Source organism: Lolium perenne, chromosome 7 (assembly GCF_019359855.2).
Source record: "Lolium perenne isolate Kyuss_39 chromosome 7, Kyuss_2.0, whole genome shotgun sequence".
Lineage (NCBI taxonomy): Eukaryota > Viridiplantae > Streptophyta > Magnoliopsida > Poales > Poaceae > Lolium > Lolium perenne.
In genome coordinates, this window is record NC_067250.2 from 176275308 (window position 1) to 176296100 (window position 20793).

Below are 20793 nucleotides of genomic sequence, written 5' to 3' on the forward strand. Positions count from 1 at the left end.
CTTTTTAGGCCATGGTAGACACATTTTGACCCTAAAACCCTAGTATCGGCACCTCCCAACCATGGGATCACCATGAATGTAAAAAGCAACCTACAAAGAGCAAGCCAAAAAGGGTGGGGCACACCACCATGGACAAGTGTGCCAAATATTGGCCCCACCCAAGGTGGTTGGGTATGTTTTAGGCCATGGTAGACCCATTTTGACCCTAAAACCCTAGTATCGGCACCTCCCAACCATGGGATCACCATGAATGCAAAAACCAACCTAGAAAGAGAAATTAAAAAAGGGTGGGGCACACCACCATGCACAAGTGTGCCAAATATTGGCCCCATCCAAGGTGGTTTGATATGTTTTAGACCATGGTAGACCCATTTTGACCCTAAAACCCTAGTATCGGCACCTCCCAACCATGGGATCACCATGAATGCAAAAACCAACCTACAAAGAGAAATTAAAAAAGGGTGGGGCACACCACCATGCACAAGTGTGCCAAATATTGGCCCCATCCAAGGTGGTTTGATATGTTTTAGGCCATGGTAGACCCATTTTGACCCTAAAACCCTAGTATCGGCACCTCCCAACCATGGGATCACCATGAATGCAAAAACCAACCTACAAAGAGCAATTAAAAAAGGGTGGGGCACACCACCATGCACAAGTGTGCCAAATATTGGCCCCATCCAAGGTGGTTTCATATTTTTTAGGCCATGGTAGACCCATTTTGACCCTAAAACCCTAGTATCGGCACCTCCCAACCATGGGATCACCATGAATGCAAAAACCAACCTACAAAGAGCAATTAAAAAAGGGTGGGGCACACCACCATGCACAAGTGTGCCAAATATTGGCCCCATCCAAGGTGGTTGGGTATGTTTTAGGCCATGGTAGACCCATTTTGACCCTAAAACCCTTGTATCGGCACCTCCCAACCATGGGATCACCGTGAATGTAAAAAGCAACCTACAAAGAGCAAGCCAAAAAGGGTGGGGCACACCACCATGCACAAGTGTGCCAAATATTGGCCCCATCCAAGGTGGTTTGATATTTTTTAGGCCATGGTAGACCCATTTTGACCCTAAAACCCTAGTATCGGCACCTCCCAACCATGGGATCACCATGAATGCAAAAACCAACCTACAAAGAGCAATTAAAAAAGGGTGGGGCACACCACCATGCACAAGTGTGCCAAATATTGGCCCCATCCAAGGTGGTTGGGTATGTTTTAGGCCATGGTAGACCCATTTTGACCCTAAAACCCTTGTATCGGCACCTCCCAACCATGGGATCACCATGAATGAAAAAACCAACCTACAAAGAGCAATTAAAAAAGGGTGGGGCACACCACCATGCACAAGTGTGCCAAATATTGGCCCCATCCAAGGTGGTTTGGTATGTTTTAGGCCATGGTAGACCCATTTTGACCCTAAAACCCTAGTATCGGCACCTCCCAACCATGGGATCACCATGAATGCAAAAACCAACCTAGAAAGAGAAATTAAAAAAGGGTGGGGCACACCACCATGCACAAGTGTGCCAAATATTGGCCCCATCCAAGGTGGTTTGATATGTTTTAAGCCATGGTAGACCCATTTTGACCCTAAAACCCTAGTATCGGCACCTCCCAACCATGGGATCACCATGAATGCAAAAACCAACCTACAAAGAGAAATTAAAAAAGGGTGGGGCACACCACCATGCACAAGTGTGCCAAATATTGGCCCCATCCAAGGTGGTTTGATATGTTTTAGGCCATGGTAGACCCATTTTGACCCTAAAACCCTAGTATCGCCACCTCCCAACCATGGGATCACCATGAATGTAAAAAGCAACCTACAAAGAGCAAGCCAAAAAGGGTGGGGCACACCACCATGCACAAGTGTGCCAAATATTGGCCCCATCCAAGGTGGTTTGATATTTTTTAGGCCATGGTAGACCTATTTTGACCCTAAAACCCTAGTATCGCCACCCCCCAACCATGGGATCACCATGAATGTAAAAAGCAACCTACAAAGAGCAAGCCAAAAAGGGTGGGGCACACCACCATGCACAAGTGTGCCAAATATTGGCCCCACCCAAGGTGGTTGGGTATGTTTTAGGCCATGGTACACCATTTTGACCCTAAAACCCTAGTATCGGCACCTCCCAACCATGGGATCACCATGAATGTTAAAACCAACCTAGAAACACCAAGCCAAAAAGGGTGGGGCACACCACCATGCACAAGTGTGCCAAATATTGGCCCCACCCAAGGTGGTTTGATATTTTTTAGGCCATGGTAGACACATTTTGACCCTAAAACCCTAGTATCGCCACCTCCCAACCATGGGATCACCATGAATGTAAAAAGCAACCTACAAAGAGCAAGCCAAAAAGGGTGGGGCACACCACCATGCACAAGTGTGCCAAATATTGGCCCCACCCAAGGTGGTTTGATACTTTTTAGGCCATGGTAGACACATTTTGACCCTAAAACCCTAGTATCGGCACCTCCCAACCATGGGATCACCATGAAAGTAAAAACCAACCTAGAAACACCAAGCCAAAAAGGGTGGGGCACACCACCATGCACAAGTGTGCCAAATATTGGCCCCACCCAAGGTGGTTTGATATTTTTTAGGCCATGGTAGACACATTTTGACCCTAAAACCCTAGTATCGCCACCTCCCAACCATGGGATCACCATGAATGTAAATACCAACCTACAAACACCAAGCCAAAAAGAGTGGGGCACACCACCATGCACAAGTGTGCCAAATATTGGCCCCATCCAAGGTGGTTGGGTATGTTTTAGGCCATGGTAGACCATTTTGACCCTAAAACCCTAGTATCGGCACCTCCCAACCATGGGATCACCATGAATGCAAAAACCAACCTACAAAGAGAAATTAAAAAAGGGTGGGGCACACCACCATGCACAAGTGTGCCAAATATTGGCCCCATCCAAGGTGGTTTGGTATGTTTTAGGCCATGGTAGACCCATTTTGACCCTAAAACCCTAGTATCGGCACCTCCCAACCATGGGATCACCATGAATGTAAAAACCAACCTAGAAACACCAAGCCAAAAAGGGTGGGGCACACCACCATGCACAAGTGTGCCAAATATTGGCCCCACCCAAGGTGGTTTGATATTTTTTAGGCCATGGTAGACACATTTTGGCCCTAAAACCCTAGTATCGCCACCTCCCAACCATGGGATCACCATGAATGTAAATACCAACCTACAAACACCAAGCCAAAAAGGGTGGGGCACACCACCATGCACAAGTGTGCCAAATATTGGCCCCATCCAAGGTGGTTGGGTATGTTTTAGGCCATGGTAGACCATTTTGACCCTAAAACCCTAGTATCGGCACCTCCCAACCATGGGATCACCATGAATGCAAAAACCAACCTACAAAGAGAAATTAAAAAAGGGTGGGGCACACCACCATGCACAAGTGTGCCAAATATTGGCCCCATCGAAGGTGGTTTGGTATGTTTTAGGCCATGGTAGACCCATTTTGACCCTAAAACCCTAGTATCGGCACCTCCCAACCATGGGATCACCATGAATGTAAAAACCAACCTAGAAACACCAAGCCAAAAAGGGTGGGGCACACCACCATGCACATGTGTGCCAAATATTGGCCCCACCCAAGGTGGTTGGGTATTTTTTAGGCCATGGTAGACACATTTTGACCCTAAAACCCTAGTATCGGCACCTCCCAACCATGGGATCACCATGAATGTAAAAACCAACCTAGAAACACCAAGCCAAAAAGTGTGGGGCACACCACCATGCACAAGTGTTCCAAATATTAGCCCCATCCAAGGTGGTTGGATCTGTTTTAGGCCATGGTAGACCCATTTTGACCCTAAAACCCTAGTATCGGCACCTCCCAACCATGGGATCACCATGAATGTGAAAACCAACCTACAAAGAGCAAGCCAAAAAGGGTGGGGCACACCACCATGCACAAGTGTGCCAAATATTGGCCCCACCCAAGGTGGTTTGATATTTTTTAGGCCATGGTAGACACATTTTGACCCTAAAACCCTAGTATCGGCACCTCCCAACCATGGGATCACCATGAATGTAAAAACCAACCTAGAAACACCAAGCCAAAAAGGGTGGGGCACACCACCATGCACAAGTGTTCCAAATATTAGCCCCATCCAAGGTGGTTGGATCTGTTTTAGGCCATGGTAGACCCATTTTGACCCTAAAACCCTAGTATCGGCACCTCCCAACCATGGGATCACCATGAATGTGAAAACCAACCTACAAAGAGCAAGCCAAAAAGGGTGGGGCACACCACCATGCACAAGTGTGCCAAATATTGGCCCCACCCAAGGTGGTTGGATCTATTTTAGGCCATGGTACACCATTTTGACCCTAAAACCCTAGTATCGGCACCTCCCAACCATGGAGCATCCACTAGTTATTCCAGAATATCTAAAAATGAAAAATATCTTCACATTCCATGATTGATTGTGTTACATACCATGTCTATAAATTTTGAGGTGATTTGGAGGAGGTCGAAAAAATCACTTGCTTAAAAAATGGGGCTAAAGTTATACCAAACGGTCCATCGTAGAGCAAGTGATTTTTTCGACCATCTCTAAATCACCTCAATTTTTTATAGGCTCCCATGTATGTAATATCAATTATTATTAAAAAAATTAAAAATAAACTTTACCATTTTATTTCAATCAGTATACTTTCAAGTATATATTTTGATAAAGGACAATTCGAAAACAAATTAATGAAAACATACAAGGTTGGGTTGATCTGCCAACCTTCAATGCATCTTTTGTACTTTTTCTGTATATGAACTTTTTACAAATTCGATTTTTTAAATTCACATATGAAATATCAGATACAAATAACATATGAAATTGCTACTCTGTTTTATTCTCATGACATTGGTGGTTGCTATTCTCATCACATAGCGGCTTGCTATTCATTCATGTAACTTATCTACTATGTTTTTTAAACTATTGAATACATTATGACAGAGATCAAATTGGTACATAACTCAATATTACTGAACTATCAAATTTTCAAACAAGCAAAATTTTAGAATTACCATTTCCTTGCAAACAAGATAATATTTATGGACTACCATTTTTCCAACAGAACATGGATGGTAGATAAAAAGGCTGACAATACTTTGTAGCCATCCATAACTTCACTTATCTTATAACAAAGTGAAGAACCAGCAAAAGCAAACACAGTGTGCTACATACCATCTAGCACACTGGTACAGTGCATACATAGCTACCATAGCTAAAGTTCACATGCCTAGCAAGTCCATACATAGTTACCGCACCATAACAGAAGGTGCACACATAAACTAGCAGTTCTTAATAACATACATTACTTAACATCATCATATCTACTGATGATGTACTTCTTCACTAACTTTTTCAGGCATTCAGTCAATCCTGACCATAGTACTCCAGTACTTTCCTCAGGGCAGCATGGTTCGCCTTGTCGCGGAGATCCTTCGGGTGCACCTCCTTCACATGGCTAACAAGTCCTTCACGCATACCATCCCTAGGAACCTGCTTGGAGGGATGGAACTTGCGATAGTACCTCCCATCAGGTTTCATGTAAGCACTGATTCCCTCAGCCCAGATCTTCTCCTCCACCTTCTTCTCATATGACAGCACATTGTACTTGCTGACTTCATTATCAGATGAAGCATCTGAGTTGTACTGCAAAACAACAATGTCACAATCATATGTCACAACTATTGTACAGCAATGAGTTCAATAAACTTGTCAACCATGCACAATCAATATTGAGAATGCTCTCTTACCGACACGGCGTCCCCGGACTCGACCTCGCTGGAAATGTAGGAGTGGCCAGAGTCCTCCGAGTCATCAAACTCCTCAAACTTCCTCTTGCGGACAGAGGAGGTCTCACCAAGCTGATGGAATATATACAGATTATTATGTCAATCTAAATTGCAATCATACCAGCATAACACATATACTACAAATCCTTATTGCAATCATTACAATAACAGGCCGATAATATTATATTTCTCCTACTATGTTAAGGTGAAACATAATTCTGTCAACCTATCATTAATACTGATCTTAATATCATAGAGTAATCATAGTCAATATTATGTTTCACCTTACCATAATGTTGCTCATAATAATAAATTTCATAGAGGAAATAGAGTCCAGATTCTATAGAGGAATGCCCCTGGAGCAGCAGTACCATAATAATAAGCAATAATTATCACCATAAGATGTTAACTAAGCAGCATTTAGGGGTTTTTAGCTTCTAACACCCATAAGTGGAGGTCCTGCCAAATCATACCTTTTCAAATAATAGATACACATGCTATTATTCATACTGTGGTGATGTACAATTATAGTAACTACATATTTTCCCATATGTTTGTGTACAATCATGTATATATACTAATTGATAAAATTGAACATAACCTGTGACTGCATAATATTTTTTACAAAATAAATGCAGGGAACAAATTATTATGTCAATGTTGTTGCCATCATAGCAAGATAACACTCCTGGAGCACAACAACATTACCATAGATTTAGAAATCAATGTGAATCCTAAAGCAATTATGCAATCATGTAATAAAAACTTACTAATGAAGCTCTGTACCAAACAATTGATGATACTACTAACAAATAAATTGTGCACGCGGTAATCAAACCAGATAAATTGTGCACAGGGTATATAAATTGGGGTCACATGACAATAAAATCCCCCTTAACTACGAATGCACACGGATGTCAAACCAGATTAAAAAAAACCCTTGCCAACATACACAAACCATAGGACAATCTGCTAGATCCATTTGGTCCACAGTAATCAAGCCCTTATCACAATTCATATATGATTCGTCTGTTCTTCGGTTTGATCTAACCCTAATCACCATCAAATAAGGGCAAATAAGCTGAGGAGTTGAGAGGATAGCACATACCAGAGGGTCTTCCGCCATTGGCTGCACATTCAGATCCGGCACGATCTCGCCGCCGAGTCCGTGCTCCTGCTCATCCGCCACCGTCAGCACCAAGCCTCCGCCCGACGCGGCCGCACCACGACGGCTCCATCCACCCGGCACCACATCTGCCTCCGCCACGCCGGTGTTCTTGACCAAGGTAGCGGCGGACGCCCGCGCAGTGGAGCTGCTACCCTCCATCGGCCTCCGATTCGACGGAAATGCGCGGAGAAGAAGGGATTGGAGAAGAGAACTGGCACTGGAGACGGAGTGGAGAAGACGAAGTGGCCGAGGGAGAGGGTTTTCTCTGTACCTGATTTGGGGGGGAAATGGTGGGGCGAGGGAGGCGGAGCAGCCGACGAAGGTTTTATACGTCCCTTCCGCTTCGGTACACGCACGTGACTTCGCCACGTACACGACGGTAGACCGAATACGTACAGAACAGTCGCGGGCCATACGGGCTTGTACGGGGCCTTTACGTATCTGTCAGAAACGTGAAATGACGAAACTAACCCTCAATCCGAACAGGTATCGCGTGATCTGAACCGTTGATGTGTTTTGACCATTCCACTTTTCGCCAGGGGGGGAGCACCGGAGCAGAAGCGGGATCGCTGATCTCCATGTCCATTTCAATCCCCCAAGTCTCTTTTTATCACCTCCGTCCACATCAACTTTGGTCATCCTCTACCCCACCTAGTCTCCTCCACTCTTTAGAATTCCACTGTTCTGTGCCTCCGTTGGAAACCCGACACAGGAAGCTTAAACAAAATGTCCCCTTGAAATAGTCTAAGCGGAGTTACGACAGATGTTAGAAAGGGAGAAAGTACAGTATGAACTAATGATGTGATAATTGCTGAGATCTGAAGGATTGCTATGGCTTTGTAAACTATACCATCTTATGCAGGTCAAATGTACATCCATATGTACAGTGCGAATTTACTGACATCTTTGCAACAGGTCAAAATTCTTCTGGTTATTCTCTCCAAAAATGGTTAGATAATATTTATTGGTGTGCGTTGTGGCACCGTTCTTGTTAGAAGCTCCCAAGGGATACTTGCTATGCTGCTTCAATCACAAACTGGTATATACTTATAATGGAATGTTAAAATAATTAAATCGTTTAGAAATGTATGCCACATTCTTTTGGTAGCAAGGATGTAGCAAGGATTGTGTGAGCATACAGGCAATGGTTTTTTAAACAGAAGACCGTAGCCCTGCGTTAAATTAATAACGTCTTAACGGCAAGTACATGGTGCTGAAAGATCAGCTTATAGGTTCCAAAACAACAAGCAAACAGAGGATAAACAAGAAAACAACTTGGGCTTCGAGACCATCGACCGTCGGAAAGATCAGACGAAGTAGACAGCACCGTGAAGACAAGCACGCCACCGGAGGAACCCGCCTTCGCCAACTTCCAAATCAACATTGCCCATGAGACATCCGTTTCCACCTCCGAAGAAGGCCCTGCCTTCTCGCCCTGGTTCGAAGGGCGCCGTACCGTCGGGAGGCAGAGCAGCTCACCCGAGAGCGCGGATGCACAACCAAGAACAAAATGTCAGGGAAGCGAACAACAAGCATGAACACCTCTGCACGCGAGCTTCCCTCGACCGGCGTCGTCGACCTCAGCACCAATCAACCGAAAGACGCAAGCTGTAGGACCATGTCACCACCGGAGACACGGCAAGAAGATGGCAGTTGCGCCGCCATGAAGGCCAGACCTTAATCCGACCGAGCACGCCACAGCAACTCCTCCGAGAGACGCCACCACAGGCGACCATACCACACACAGCACATATCCCCTTCCGCAGACCCAAAGACGGCGCCTCCAAGGGGGAAAACAACGTCGGAGCGCCGCCGCCGCCCAATCCGTGGATTTGGGGTTTTCACCCGGGCACAAGGAATGAGGGGAAAAGGGTGTACCTCGACATTGCCCCCAAGAAGGAGAACGGCGTCAGAGACGTCGCCAACGTCGGGCCGCCACCGCCGGCCAGGGATTTCTCCCGGACAGAGCCCAGCCCCATCGTCCCGAGACGGCTCCAGATCCGAAGAAATCAAAGACAGAGGGGTGGAATCTGCGTGGTGTGGAGTCGCCGTCTTCAGATCGGTGGAGGTTAACGGGGTGGCCTCCACGCAGCAGCAACCACCGTCCACCGTCCCCTCGCCGCCCGCGCGACCAGACAGGGCGGCCAGCAACACCGGCGAGCGTCTCCTGCCACCAGGAACCACGCCGCCCACACCAGACGAGGCCGCCGCCCCGGACGCCAAAGCCCTCCGCCAGAGAGGCAGAGCCGCGACAGCCTCGCCACTGCCGTCCTTGGCGCTCGCCGGCTTTTTGGCGGTCGTTCTCTGACGGCGGCAAGGGAGGGGAGGGAGGGGGAGGAGGTCCTGGGCGGCTAGGGTTTGGGGGTCCTCCGGTGTCGCCCCGAGCAGGAGCGACACGGGAGGAAGGGGGGCTATTTATATGGGCAATGGTTTCACACTCTGCTCGCATAAGGCACATGTGTCATCGTCGACGAGGCCGTGACGCATTCTACGCTGAGCAGTCCAACAGAGATCAAGGGTGGCAAGCCAGACGAAAATTTTACATTTGAGCGGCCACATTTCCAAATTGGAATATGAAATGGTGACCTCGGTGTTCCTTCGAAAAGAGCAGTGTAAGCAGATTTTGATGTTTCTGTCTTGGTGCTATGGAGGACCTTCTTTCCATATGATTCACTGCTCTTTCTATCTGTTTTGTACAAAATTTCGCACGTGGTATGTGTATAGTGTTGGAAAAGAAAATGCAGTGCCGCCAAAGTATGCACATCTGCATGTCCTACAAAAGTAACGAAATAATACTCATGTACTACCTCCATCCAAAGCTTAAGGCTTATATTATTTTTAGAAAGTTAAACTTTGTTAAGTTTGACTAAGCTTTTACCATAAATCATTAACATGCAAAATACAAAATTGATATCATTAAAATAGATAATGAAATATATTTTCGTATGGTATCTACAAAATATTATATTTATTAATAAATTGTCCTAAAAATTTGATCAAACTTTAGTTGGTTTGACTTTTCAAAAAAATATAAGCCTTAAGTTTTGAATGGAGGTAGTATACGATACATTAGTCATTATCCCAGTCTCTTGTGTCATTGTGTGGAGCGCAATGTTGTCATGTTTTTGAAGATATTTTTTTCATGTACTATGCATGGTCTTGCATTACACATATATACACGGTGATCCTATATATCTTTCCAATGCAGCTAGCCCTGGCGGATCAAGCAGCCGATATGCTATCCTGGAAAAGAAATAGAATCATTTTTGTTTATACATTATCACCAACACGCTAAAAAACCCTGAATCACGGCTTTATATAGTTTTGCCTTCCAATGCACATTCTAGCTTTTTTTTTTTTTGCCATCTTCCAATGCAACTAACTCCGACTCCTCCGTCGTGATGTGCAAATTGATCCCTGGAAAACGTATGTGCAAATCCTAGATACCATATACACTCCGGTTTCCCACATGGATGGCGGCGTAATCGAAGGATAGAGTCCTCTGTGTCTTAGCTGTCCTTACGTGTTTTAGTCCTTCAGTGTTGGGTTTTTAATTATCTTGTGTGTGTACTACTATATCACTTTATGAGTGTGCGGCTGTGTGCATCTTGTTATGTAGAGGCCGGGTGTGCTACTTTTAAAAGTAATGAAAGCGCCCTTTATCGAAAAAAATATACACTCCGGTATCTGAGTACCGGCCTGACTCGATATGAACAAGACTACCCTCAATCCGCCAGGGCTCAAAAGGACTCCGTGTAACCGTGTTCCGTGGATCTCTTCCGAGTCGACCACGTTGATTGGCTTCCGCGTTTATTTAAACTTCCAGCTGATCGAGTCATCTTCACCTTTTCACCTTCCTGCCCTAGATCGACGAAAACGCTCTTAGCCGCCGCCCGCCACCCGCCGCCCGCCCGCCGACGCCGACGCCGCCGCGGACACCGTACCGCCCTAGTTTTACCTCTGTGTTACTGTGTATACTACCGACAATGGCAGCACTGCAGAGGCCGAGAACGACCACGGCGTCGACGTGCATACCGGACACGGCGCGGGGCACGCACGTGTTCACGATCACCTGCTACAGGATGCACAAGGGCCTCGGCGTCGGGAACTTCATCCGGTCCGGCACCTTCACCGTCGGCGGCTACGACTGGTGCGTCCTCTACTGTCCCGAAGGAAACAGATCCGAGAACAAGGATTATGTCTCGGTACTCGTCGAGCTCCAGAGCAAGAAATCAGTGGTGAGGGCGCTCTACGACCTGAGGCTCACAAACCAGGCCACCGGGAAGTCGTCCTTGCTCTTCTCCCGGCCGTCGTCCTTCCCGCCGTTCAACTCCTGTAAGAACGAGCCTCCCAGGGGCGCTGCCAGGTTCATGAGGAGGGACCTCCTGGAGGCATCGCCGTACCTGCACGATGACTGCCTCGTGATCGAGTGCGACGTCACCGTCATCAAGGAAACCCAGGTCCTGCCGGCCTACAAGACGTCCGAGATCCAAGTGCCGCCGTCGGACTTGTCAGATAACCTTGCAAAGCTGCTGCAGGGGAAGAAAGGAACGGACCTGACCATCAAGGTCAGCGGCGGGGAGGTCTTCCATGCTCATAAGATTGTGCTCGCGATGCGGTCGCCGGTCTTCGATGCGGAGCTCTTTGGCCCGATGGGGGACAAGGAGAAGCAGTGCATAGAGATAGAGGACATGCAGCCCGCTGTCTTCCGAGCATTTCTTCACTTCATATATACAGATTCACTGCCTGCAATGGATGACTTCGACAACAACGATAGCAAGGAGCTTGTGAACCACTTGCTCGTGGCTGCAGATAGGTATGCCATGGAAAGGTTGAAGTTAATGTGTGAGAGCATCCTCTGCAAGAGCCTCGACGCCAAGAGCCTCGCCGCCACATTAGCTCTGTCTGACCAGCATCATTGCACCAAGCTCAAAGATGCTTGCATCAGATATATCAAACACTTCGCATAGAGCAGAACAGAGGATATGTTAGTCGCAAGCAAGGAGCATAGTCACCTTTTTTTTTTTTGACACAAAGGAGCGTGCCTAGGCCCTTACCCACTCGTTCTTCGCATCTGCTGCAACTACTCCTTTGTATTTTGGGGTAATTTTATTCTGAAAAGGAAAAGATGCGACTTGACCACAAGCTGACTTGAGTGCAATTACCTTGTACGCTAGTAGCATGTGCACAAACCGTGATCAAAAGACACATGAACAAAATCTTTAGTAAGTACATCGACAAATCCTCATTCTTGAATCTTGATGAAAAAATACCTACCATGAGATGAAATTATGTATAGAAATATAGATACAGAGAGGGGAATTCGAGGAATGATTCCTGATTGCTGGAATTGCACAGATCAAAATGATAAAATAGAGACGTATGAACCTGATGATTCCACTAGAACTCCAGACAACTATACCGTAGTAGTTGAGCCATCCATGTTACAGGTTCATAGCCCCAACCAAAAAAAAGAGCAAAAATCGTTACTACTACACAATCAAACCCCCAGCATCTGACCACCGATATTGTACACAGCCATCACCACAACCCCGCATCTGCAAATTTTCCACCCTAACAACCAACGAGACAAACCCAAGGACAAATTTTGATATGCAACTTTTTCCTTCTTTTTCTTCCAGCAAACTTCAAGAACGAGGTAGCTAAACTGGTATTACATCACTGTTTGATGTATCCTCACATCTCAAGACTAGTCCATCAAGGCTAGTTGGGAGGATACACTTGCCCCAATGGCAGCCAGTAGAGAAGGATTCAGACGGTGGAACAATCATCAGCACATTGTCGTTCCTTTGAACAACCCCAATGACACTCACAGTGCTTCCCTCCTTGATGTATCTGCATTGTGAACAGCAATGTCAAGTGGCATAGATAAAAAAAAAAATCAAAAGGTTGCGACCGCAGTTAAGATGGCTCCAGATGCAAAAACAAAAACAAGGAAATAATATACCCTTCTTTTAGGCGCATCACGCGATCATCACTTGAGAGATTCCTTTCCCGTAGCCATCTTAGAAATTCAGGGGACATGTCCTTATTTTCTGGACTTACGTCGATAACAACAGACTCATCTACATACGGAGTTAGCCGTGCACCATATCCAGTTTTGACTAGTGCTCGAAGCCCAGATTGGAAATCTGAGATGTAGAAATCAACTGCATGACGCTGTGATTGTTGCAAAGGAAAGAAAAATGTAAGAGACAAAATTAAGATGATAAGAATTGCAATGCTTCCAAATTAGTAAGATGCTTGGCCCCCGGTGGGATTTCACTTATAGTGTATTTTGCTCTTTCTAGTTCAAAGTTTAGTGTCAAAATTTACACTAGAAATGGCAAAATACACTACAAGTGGGGCTTAGATGGGATCCTACTTGACACCCTAATCCTTGTATCTCAGTCATCATACACCATGTCAAACTTAGTATCACATCTCCTCAGACATCAAAAATAATAGGAAGAAACTGACCTCCATAGAACGTAATCCCCAGGTAAATCGGCGATGCTGGGTGTTGGCAGCTTTCGAGTCCCAGCCCTTGTACTCATACAAGCAGGAGGAAGTGTACACACATCTTGGGACTCTTTGAAAGGAGGACTCGAGGGGGAAATTTCCACAAGTAACGACCTGTCAAGTTCAGTATAACAAATGAGGACTGACTACTACTTCATATAGATAAAGTACTACTGCTTAAATCGTCATATCTGTAAGCTAACTGCAAGACAATAACATAACTTGTGGAGGAACAAGGATAAACATGCTAGTCTACATGTAGTAGCTAATGTTATCTGCTAATGTCTTTCTCCACAGTTTTTGATGGAAATAATCTGAAGTTTTTTGTTAAACCTAAGTACGAACTGCCTTAATATAGAAACAGTTGGTGATATTAATACACTATGAGTTAATAGAACAGTTCAGAAACACACTGTCACGCAACTAACAGGAGTATACTGATAACATGGCTAGCAGGCTGAGCCACGAATCAACAGTGTAATTTAAGAATTATTTCACAGTCTATTGTAAACAAGCAGAAATATGACATAAAGTAGGAAACTAAATCCAAATATGAAGGTGATCAGTACTACACATACCCCAGTAACCTTCACATACTGCCCATCTTTCGCGGTTCTAAGATCAGCGTCAGGATAACGACTGACAAATCCAGTCACGCCTCTTGTCCCCCAGCAAATATTCCAAATCAAGAGTGCGGCAACAAATCCAAATATGACCACGACAACTACCAGCAAAATCGCATTATGAACAGCACCAAGAATGAAGCCACCTGCTATGAATCCCATCACAAAGAGCAAAATGACCGCCCAGAGTACTGGCTTTGGCAAACTGGCCTTGATCGAGTAACCATTTTCCACGTTCAGATTTGTAACAGCCTGGTTGTGAGCAAAAGAGGTGGCACGCACCTTCATTGATACATTAGAATCAAGAGGGCCTGATACTTTTCTTGGAGCACCCGACGAGTTCAACGGCCCAGAGGAGATAGGTCCTGATGTGATCAGCCCGGTTGTAGGAAGAATAGGAGGTAGAGGGCCAGAATTCTGGCGAGCCATTGGTGTCACTCCTCCTGACTGGGGTCCAGACGATCTTTTTGTTGGTTCTCCGTGCTTGTTGAGCGGTCCAGAATTAGATTTTGCCCTTGCCGAACCTCCTGTGCCAGTTGCTGATGAAATGGTACCAGAGTAGTTGGATCGACCAACAGCACTAGATACTGGTCCAGAGTTGGAGGCAGCACCACCAAATGAAGTATTCCTTGAAGGTTGATTGCCCAAAGGGCCAGATTTGCGTGACTTCTCAGCATGGAGATCAAACATCTTCCCAAGTTCGCCAGATTTCTTGATGTCCCCCCCAGTGTATGGCATAGCTGCGGAGCAAACAACCGGAGCCTTCTCCTTAGGTTGCTCCGGTCGCCCAGAGACATAAAGCCCACTGCTTAACTGGTGGGATGGAAACCGGGAACCCATGTTCTGAATCAGTAGATTCAAATATGGCTTCCAAGTATGTTTAAGTAGTTGTACTACGTATTGAATGAGACTAGCAGGCTTAGGAGCACGATGTCGGCATTCTCAGCAACAAACACCTTGCATCAGCACCTGAAAAAGAATATGCACATAGAGTTCAGAACTATGCTATTCAGAAAAGGCGACTTGAAAAAAAAATCTGCACAAAGTATGAATAAAAGAAACTAAGAAACAGAATCGCCCAGCACATACTAGAAATGGGACTTGGAAGAACTTTAGATGTAGAACCTTCTCACAGACTTTTATGAGTCCCGACAGATCGCAAAAGCTCTAGTAGTTCAATGTGGCAACGGGCTGATAGTCCAAACTTCCTCCTATAGAGGGATATATGAGGTCACAGCCAACACGGATAACATAAAGCTGCATCAACACAACCGGCTGAAGTTTGTGAGAAGGTTCCGGTACTTGGAGAACATAGTGCCCCTAATTGCGTAATAAATCGTATCAAAGATAGCAAAAGTAAATTGACATATTCATTTTGAGGACGTTGCCTGGTTTTCACCATGCAAGCATCATGTTGACAGCACAGAGCAAAAACTAACTCTTTTCTTACATAAAAGCACACAAACATTTGATTTAGTTCATGGCCGACTCAAAATATTCCATCAAACAAATGGCCCAATACTTGGAAATGTAGTTTTGGGATAATGGGCAGGTAAAGCTAGCAATAAGAAGGCAGTAAAGAAAATGTGTCCATTTTGTAGTTTTAAACAGGTTAACAATACACACCCAGCTCGTAGTCTTATACTCTTATTCACAGAACATTACGGCCCAGCCCCCAACCAGACAGAAGCAACGGCCACTGATGTAAATCTTGTGTTTCAGCAGCGCCTCTTTCAGATTGCCGCCAAAATATTGGGCTAAGGCGCGCTGTTGTGATAAAGTAATTCTTAGTCCCTCGAAAAGGAAGTTAAAGAGTAGAGACAAGACCCCTAAAGCATGCAGAATTCGTGGAGGAAGGTAAAGTATTCGCACAAAAACAAATGATAGCGATGGTCATCAAAAGCATGACTGGGTGTTCCTAATGATTTCGGCGAGTATCGCAAGCGGAATAATCAAACAAATTTGCCACCGACACTATAAGATCTCAAAGTAAGTATAGCTTAAAGCCCCAGCAAAGAACTCTGACAGTCAGGTGCATGTCATCATACTAATTACGACAAGAAGCAACACACCGTATTACCTACAGTCCACTCCACCAAAGAACATTTCTCTCGAATGCAGGGTATAAGTATGACACATAACTGAGAGAGAACTCAAACCAGTGCAAATTATCTACTGACTACACTGACAAGCTTCAGTTGAGCCATGGAGAGCAGGAATGCCAGCATCTACAGATCCAGACAGTAGTGCCAGATCCAAGAAAATCTTTCAGTGAACAAGAGCGCAAAAATCCCTGCGAAGCTCATACAGACCAACACTAGATCTAGCCAGCACGGAGCTATGACGAGACCCAAATCATTTCGGAAAAATATACCGTGGGCCATTAGTACTCCGCCAAGTAGCAAACGAACAAAACGGCAAGAAAATAAACTGGACGGGATTGGGGAGTTTAAGAAAGAAATACTGTTTGAATCAAATTGCTCGCACTCGCAGCAGAGAAAACAAGAACGGAAGGCCAAAACTACCAGAGCAATCAAGGCGAGTTAGGGTTCGTCACCAACCGAAGAAACCAGTCCTCCCAGCCCGGGTGGATCTCCACTCCACGGCAGTCGGCGACGCCGGCTGCGACGGGGTAGGAATGCCAAAAGAACTCCTTGTGTGGCGGCGGGTGGGCTAGCGTTGTTGGGTGGAATGGCAGGAGTGGGGGAGGAGGGTTGTTCGGCGGAGATGGAGGATGGGTTGGAGTTGGATGACACCGTCGGCGTCGTGAGGAAAAGGAAGCTCCTCTCTGCCTGTCTGTCTGTCTCTGTCTCTGCCTCTGCTGGTGGACCTCAACAGCAAGGACCTAAACCACTCGCCTCTGTTGTCTGGATTGACGGTTGTTTGCCCTGTTGCACTTTTTCCTCTATGTTTCATTCAAAACTCCCTCCGTTTTTATTTACCTTGGTTCTAAGTTTAGTCAAAAATAAATTTTATAAAATTTGATTAAAGATTTAGAAAAATATCAACTTCTATAATAACATATATATAATATGGAAATATATAATATCATAGATTTTATATCGTAAATGTTGATATATTTTTATAGATATTTGTCAAAGTATATAAAATTTGAATTTGACTAAACCTGGACCGCCAGATAAATAAAAACAGAGGGAATAAATATAAAACGTGTCCATATGTTGCTCCAGAAATACATCAAACCGTTTCCAAAAAAAATGTATATATACATGAAATGTTTTGATTGACTAATCACTCATCTGACCCAGTAACTCTTAGCAAAAAATTATAGCATGTATCATTTGCTAAATTTCATGTGACAAGAAAATTCATGTAACTAAACTTACACCAATCGGAAAATATCTACACTACTATCAGAACGACCCTATGGATGCAAGCTTGTGGGCTGCAAATGGGTGTTCAAGAAGAAGCTAAGACCTGATGGTACTATTGAGAAGTACAAGGCACGGCTTGTAGCTAAAGGCTACACACAGAGAGAAGGCGAAGATTATTTCGACACCTATTCACATGTCGCTAGACTTACCACCATTCGAGTACTACTGTCCATGGCTGCCTCCTATGGTCTTATCGTTCATCAAATGGACGTAAAGACAACTTTCCTTAATGGAGAGTTGGAAGAGGAAATTTATATGGATCAGCCTGATGGGTTTGTAGTAAAAGGTGAAGAAAGAAAGGTGTGCAAGTTGTTGAAATCTTTATATGGGCTAAAACAAGCACCTAAGCAATGGCATGAGAAGTTTGACAGAACTTTAACTTCTGTAGGCTTTGTTGTCAATGAGGCTGACAAGTGCGTTTACTATCGCCATGGTGGGGGCGAAGGTGTTATATTGTGTTTGTATGTAGATGATATTCTGATATTTGGTACAAACATGAAAGTAATACACGAGGTCAAGTCTTTCTTGTCAAAGTGTTTTGATATGAAAGATCTGGGAGAAGCTGATGTGATTGTGAACATCAAGCTTATTAAGAACGAGAGTGGGATTACTCTAACGCAATCCCATTATGTTGAGAAGATCTTGAGCCGGTTCGGCTATATTGATAGCAGGTCTTCTCCAACACCTTATGATCCCAGTGTGACATTACGCAAAAACCGGAGGATTGCCGTAGGTCAATTGAGATATTCTCAGATCGTTGGCTCACTCATGTACTTAGCGAGCGCGACTAGATCTGACATCTCTTTTGCTGTTAGCAAGTTGAGTAGGTTCATGTCAAACCCGGGTACTGATCATTGGCATGCATTTGATAGGGTCATGTGCTACCTATGTGGTACAATGAGTTATGGGATTCACTATTCAGGGCACCCAGTTGTGCTTGAAGGATATAGTGATTCAAATTGGATCTCTGATGTAGCTGATCTCTACGCCACTAGCGGGTATGTATTTACCTTTGGAGGTGGCGCAGTGTCATGGAGATCTTGCAAGCAAATCATATTAACAAGGTCAACTATGGAAGCATAACTTACTGCTTTGGACACAACCACTGTTGAATCAGAATGGTTGCGTGAGCTCTTGATGGACTTGCCTGTGGTTGAAAAACCTATACCGGCAATCCTTTTGAATTGTGACAATCAAACTGTAATTGTCAAAGTGAACAATTCTAAGGATAACACGAAGTCATCAAGACACGTTAAGAGACGTTTGAAGTCTATTAGGAAATTGCGAAACTCCGGAGTAATAACTGTTACAAATATTCAAACAGACAAAAACCTGGCAGATCCCTTTACAAAGGGACTATCACGTAATGTGATAGAAAGTGCATCGAGGGAGATGGATTTGAGACCCGTTGATATTACACCATAGTGGTAACCCAACCTTTGTGATCGGAGATCCCGTGAATTAGGACCTGGGAAGAACAAACTAGTGATTTAATTAAGGAGAATATTATGTAACCCTCTCTATGTGAAGATGCACAACTCTCAATTGTTGTAAGGCAGGTTGGCAACAAGCCTTAATTTGTTTATGTTGGCTATTTTAGCAAAGATGTTATCCTACAGAGCATTCTTTAAATAACACACCTATATGAGTCCGATTGTTAAACGTCGCAATCTATGAGATTTGGGTGATCTCTAGTAAACTCATGAAGAGACCATGAAGTATGACGCATATGCTTCACCCGCGGGGTAGGCTACTGGCAGCCATGTACTGGTCATGACTTTGAGTGAAACCCTGTTCACGCAAAACTTGCAATTCAAGGCTTAAACCATTGTTCAAGTGTGAATGGATGTAGCTTAAGTCTCTAGGCGGAAGTTCAACTTAACAGTCTCCGCTGAAATACTGGTATATAAACAAGCAACAAGTATTGGTAAATATCTAAATGGGGATTTGAGATCTGGTGGTGGATTGTTGAAATATTGGGCCCATACACATTGGCCCATACTAGATTTCAGATTTTCCTATAAATCTCAAAGCCCACATAGTGGCAGCCTTGTGAGTTTGAGCCAAGTTGGTGGCAGCTCACTAGGGAGTGGCAAGAGGTGGGAAGTTTAGTCCCACATGGAAAGTTGGGAGGAAGTTAGACCTCCTTATAAGGTGGGTTGTTCCACCACTAGTAAGTGAGTAAGAATAGGAGTGGTTCACGCGCGCTCCTCCTCCTCCTCGCTCGCTCGTCTCGACTCGACTCGACTCGACTCGACACGCGCCGCGCTCGTGGTGAGTGGATTGAGCCTCGAGCCGAGACTTTCCTTTCTTTTTGCAGTTCAAGAAAACGAATAGAGTCCTAGACGGACGCATCATAGTTAGTCGGTTCAGGTCGCTCCCAGACCGTGGGCTATCTGTAACCGACTCGAAACGTGCGCGCTACGTGGGCGTGCCCTGATGTCTACGCACGCTTTTATTCCTGTAGACAGTGTTGGGCCTCCAAGAGCAGAGGTTTGTAGAACAGCAGCAAGTTTCCCTTAAGTGAATCACCCAAGGTTTATCGAACTCAGGGAGGTAGAGGTCAAAGATATCCCTCTCAAGCAACCCTGCAATTACGATACAAGAAGTCTCTTGTGTCCCCAACACACCTAATACACTTGTCAGATGTATAGGTGCCCTAGTTCGGCGAAGAGATAGTGAAATACAAGTAATATGGATGAATATGAGTGGTAGTAACAATCTGAAATAAATATGGCAGCGAGTAAACATGCAGTGGAACAGTAAATAAACGGTGTTTCAATGCTTAGAAATAAGTCCTAGGGATCCTACTTTCACTAGTGGACACTCTCAACAATGATCACATAATAAAACTACTCTGCACTCTTTTGTTGGATAACAAACACCATTCATTGTGTAGGGCTACAAGAGCACCCTCAAGCCGGAGTTAACAAGCTCCACAACATTCGGAATTCATATTTAAGTAACCTCTAGAGTGCATAATAGACCGTTGCAATTTAGACCGAGTACTAACATAGCATACACACTGTCAACAATAGCTATGAAAGGGGGAATAGATCGCATCAATACTATCATAGTAATAGTTAACTTCATAATCTACAAGAGATTACAATCATAACCTATGCCAAGTACTACATGATGCACACACTGTCAACATTACATCATGGAGGAGGAATAGACTACTTTAATAACATCACTAGAGTAGCACATAGATTAATAGTGATACAAAGCTCATCATAT

General features: G+C 44.7%; 3 protein-coding genes across 4 annotated transcripts; 1 reads left to right on the plus strand and 2 right to left on the minus strand.

Annotated features, from left to right (window-relative positions):
• Positions 1 to 5423: 5423 nt before the first annotated feature.
• On the minus strand, positions 5424 to 7544 carry LOC127315701 (uncharacterized). The gene is made up of 3 exons (XM_051346173.2): positions 6954 to 7544; positions 5807 to 5917; positions 5424 to 5702 (listed from the first exon to the last, which is right to left on the minus strand). The coding sequence occupies exons 1-3, from the start codon at positions 7425 to 7427 to the stop codon at positions 5424 to 5426; spliced, it is 864 nt and encodes a 287-aa protein (XP_051202133.2). The 5' UTR covers positions 7428 to 7544.
• A 3455-nt stretch (positions 7545 to 10999) lies between these two features.
• Positions 11000 to 11983, plus strand: LOC127312538 (BTB/POZ and MATH domain-containing protein 1-like). The gene is made up of 2 exons (XM_071824111.1): positions 11000 to 11251; positions 11300 to 11983. The coding sequence occupies exons 1-2, from the start codon at positions 11000 to 11002 to the stop codon at positions 11981 to 11983; spliced, it is 936 nt and encodes a 311-aa protein (XP_071680212.1).
• Positions 11984 to 12271: 288 nt separating this feature from the next.
• Positions 12272 to 16983, minus strand: LOC127314754 (uncharacterized membrane protein At1g16860). 2 transcript variants are annotated; one of them, XM_051345274.2, is made up of 6 exons: positions 16720 to 16983; positions 15248 to 15415; positions 14114 to 15127; positions 13494 to 13649; positions 12982 to 13193; positions 12272 to 12869 (listed from the first exon to the last, which is right to left on the minus strand). In XM_051345274.2, the coding sequence occupies exons 3-6, from the start codon at positions 14996 to 14998 to the stop codon at positions 12677 to 12679; spliced, it is 1446 nt and encodes a 481-aa protein (XP_051201234.1). In that variant the 5' UTR covers positions 14999 to 15127; positions 15248 to 15415; positions 16720 to 16983; the 3' UTR covers positions 12272 to 12676. The 2 variants fall into 2 exon arrangements, with proteins under 2 accessions (XP_051201234.1, XP_051201233.1); XM_051345273.2 differs by lacking the exon at positions 15248 to 15415.
• Between the last annotated feature and the right edge of the window lie 3810 nt (positions 16984 to 20793).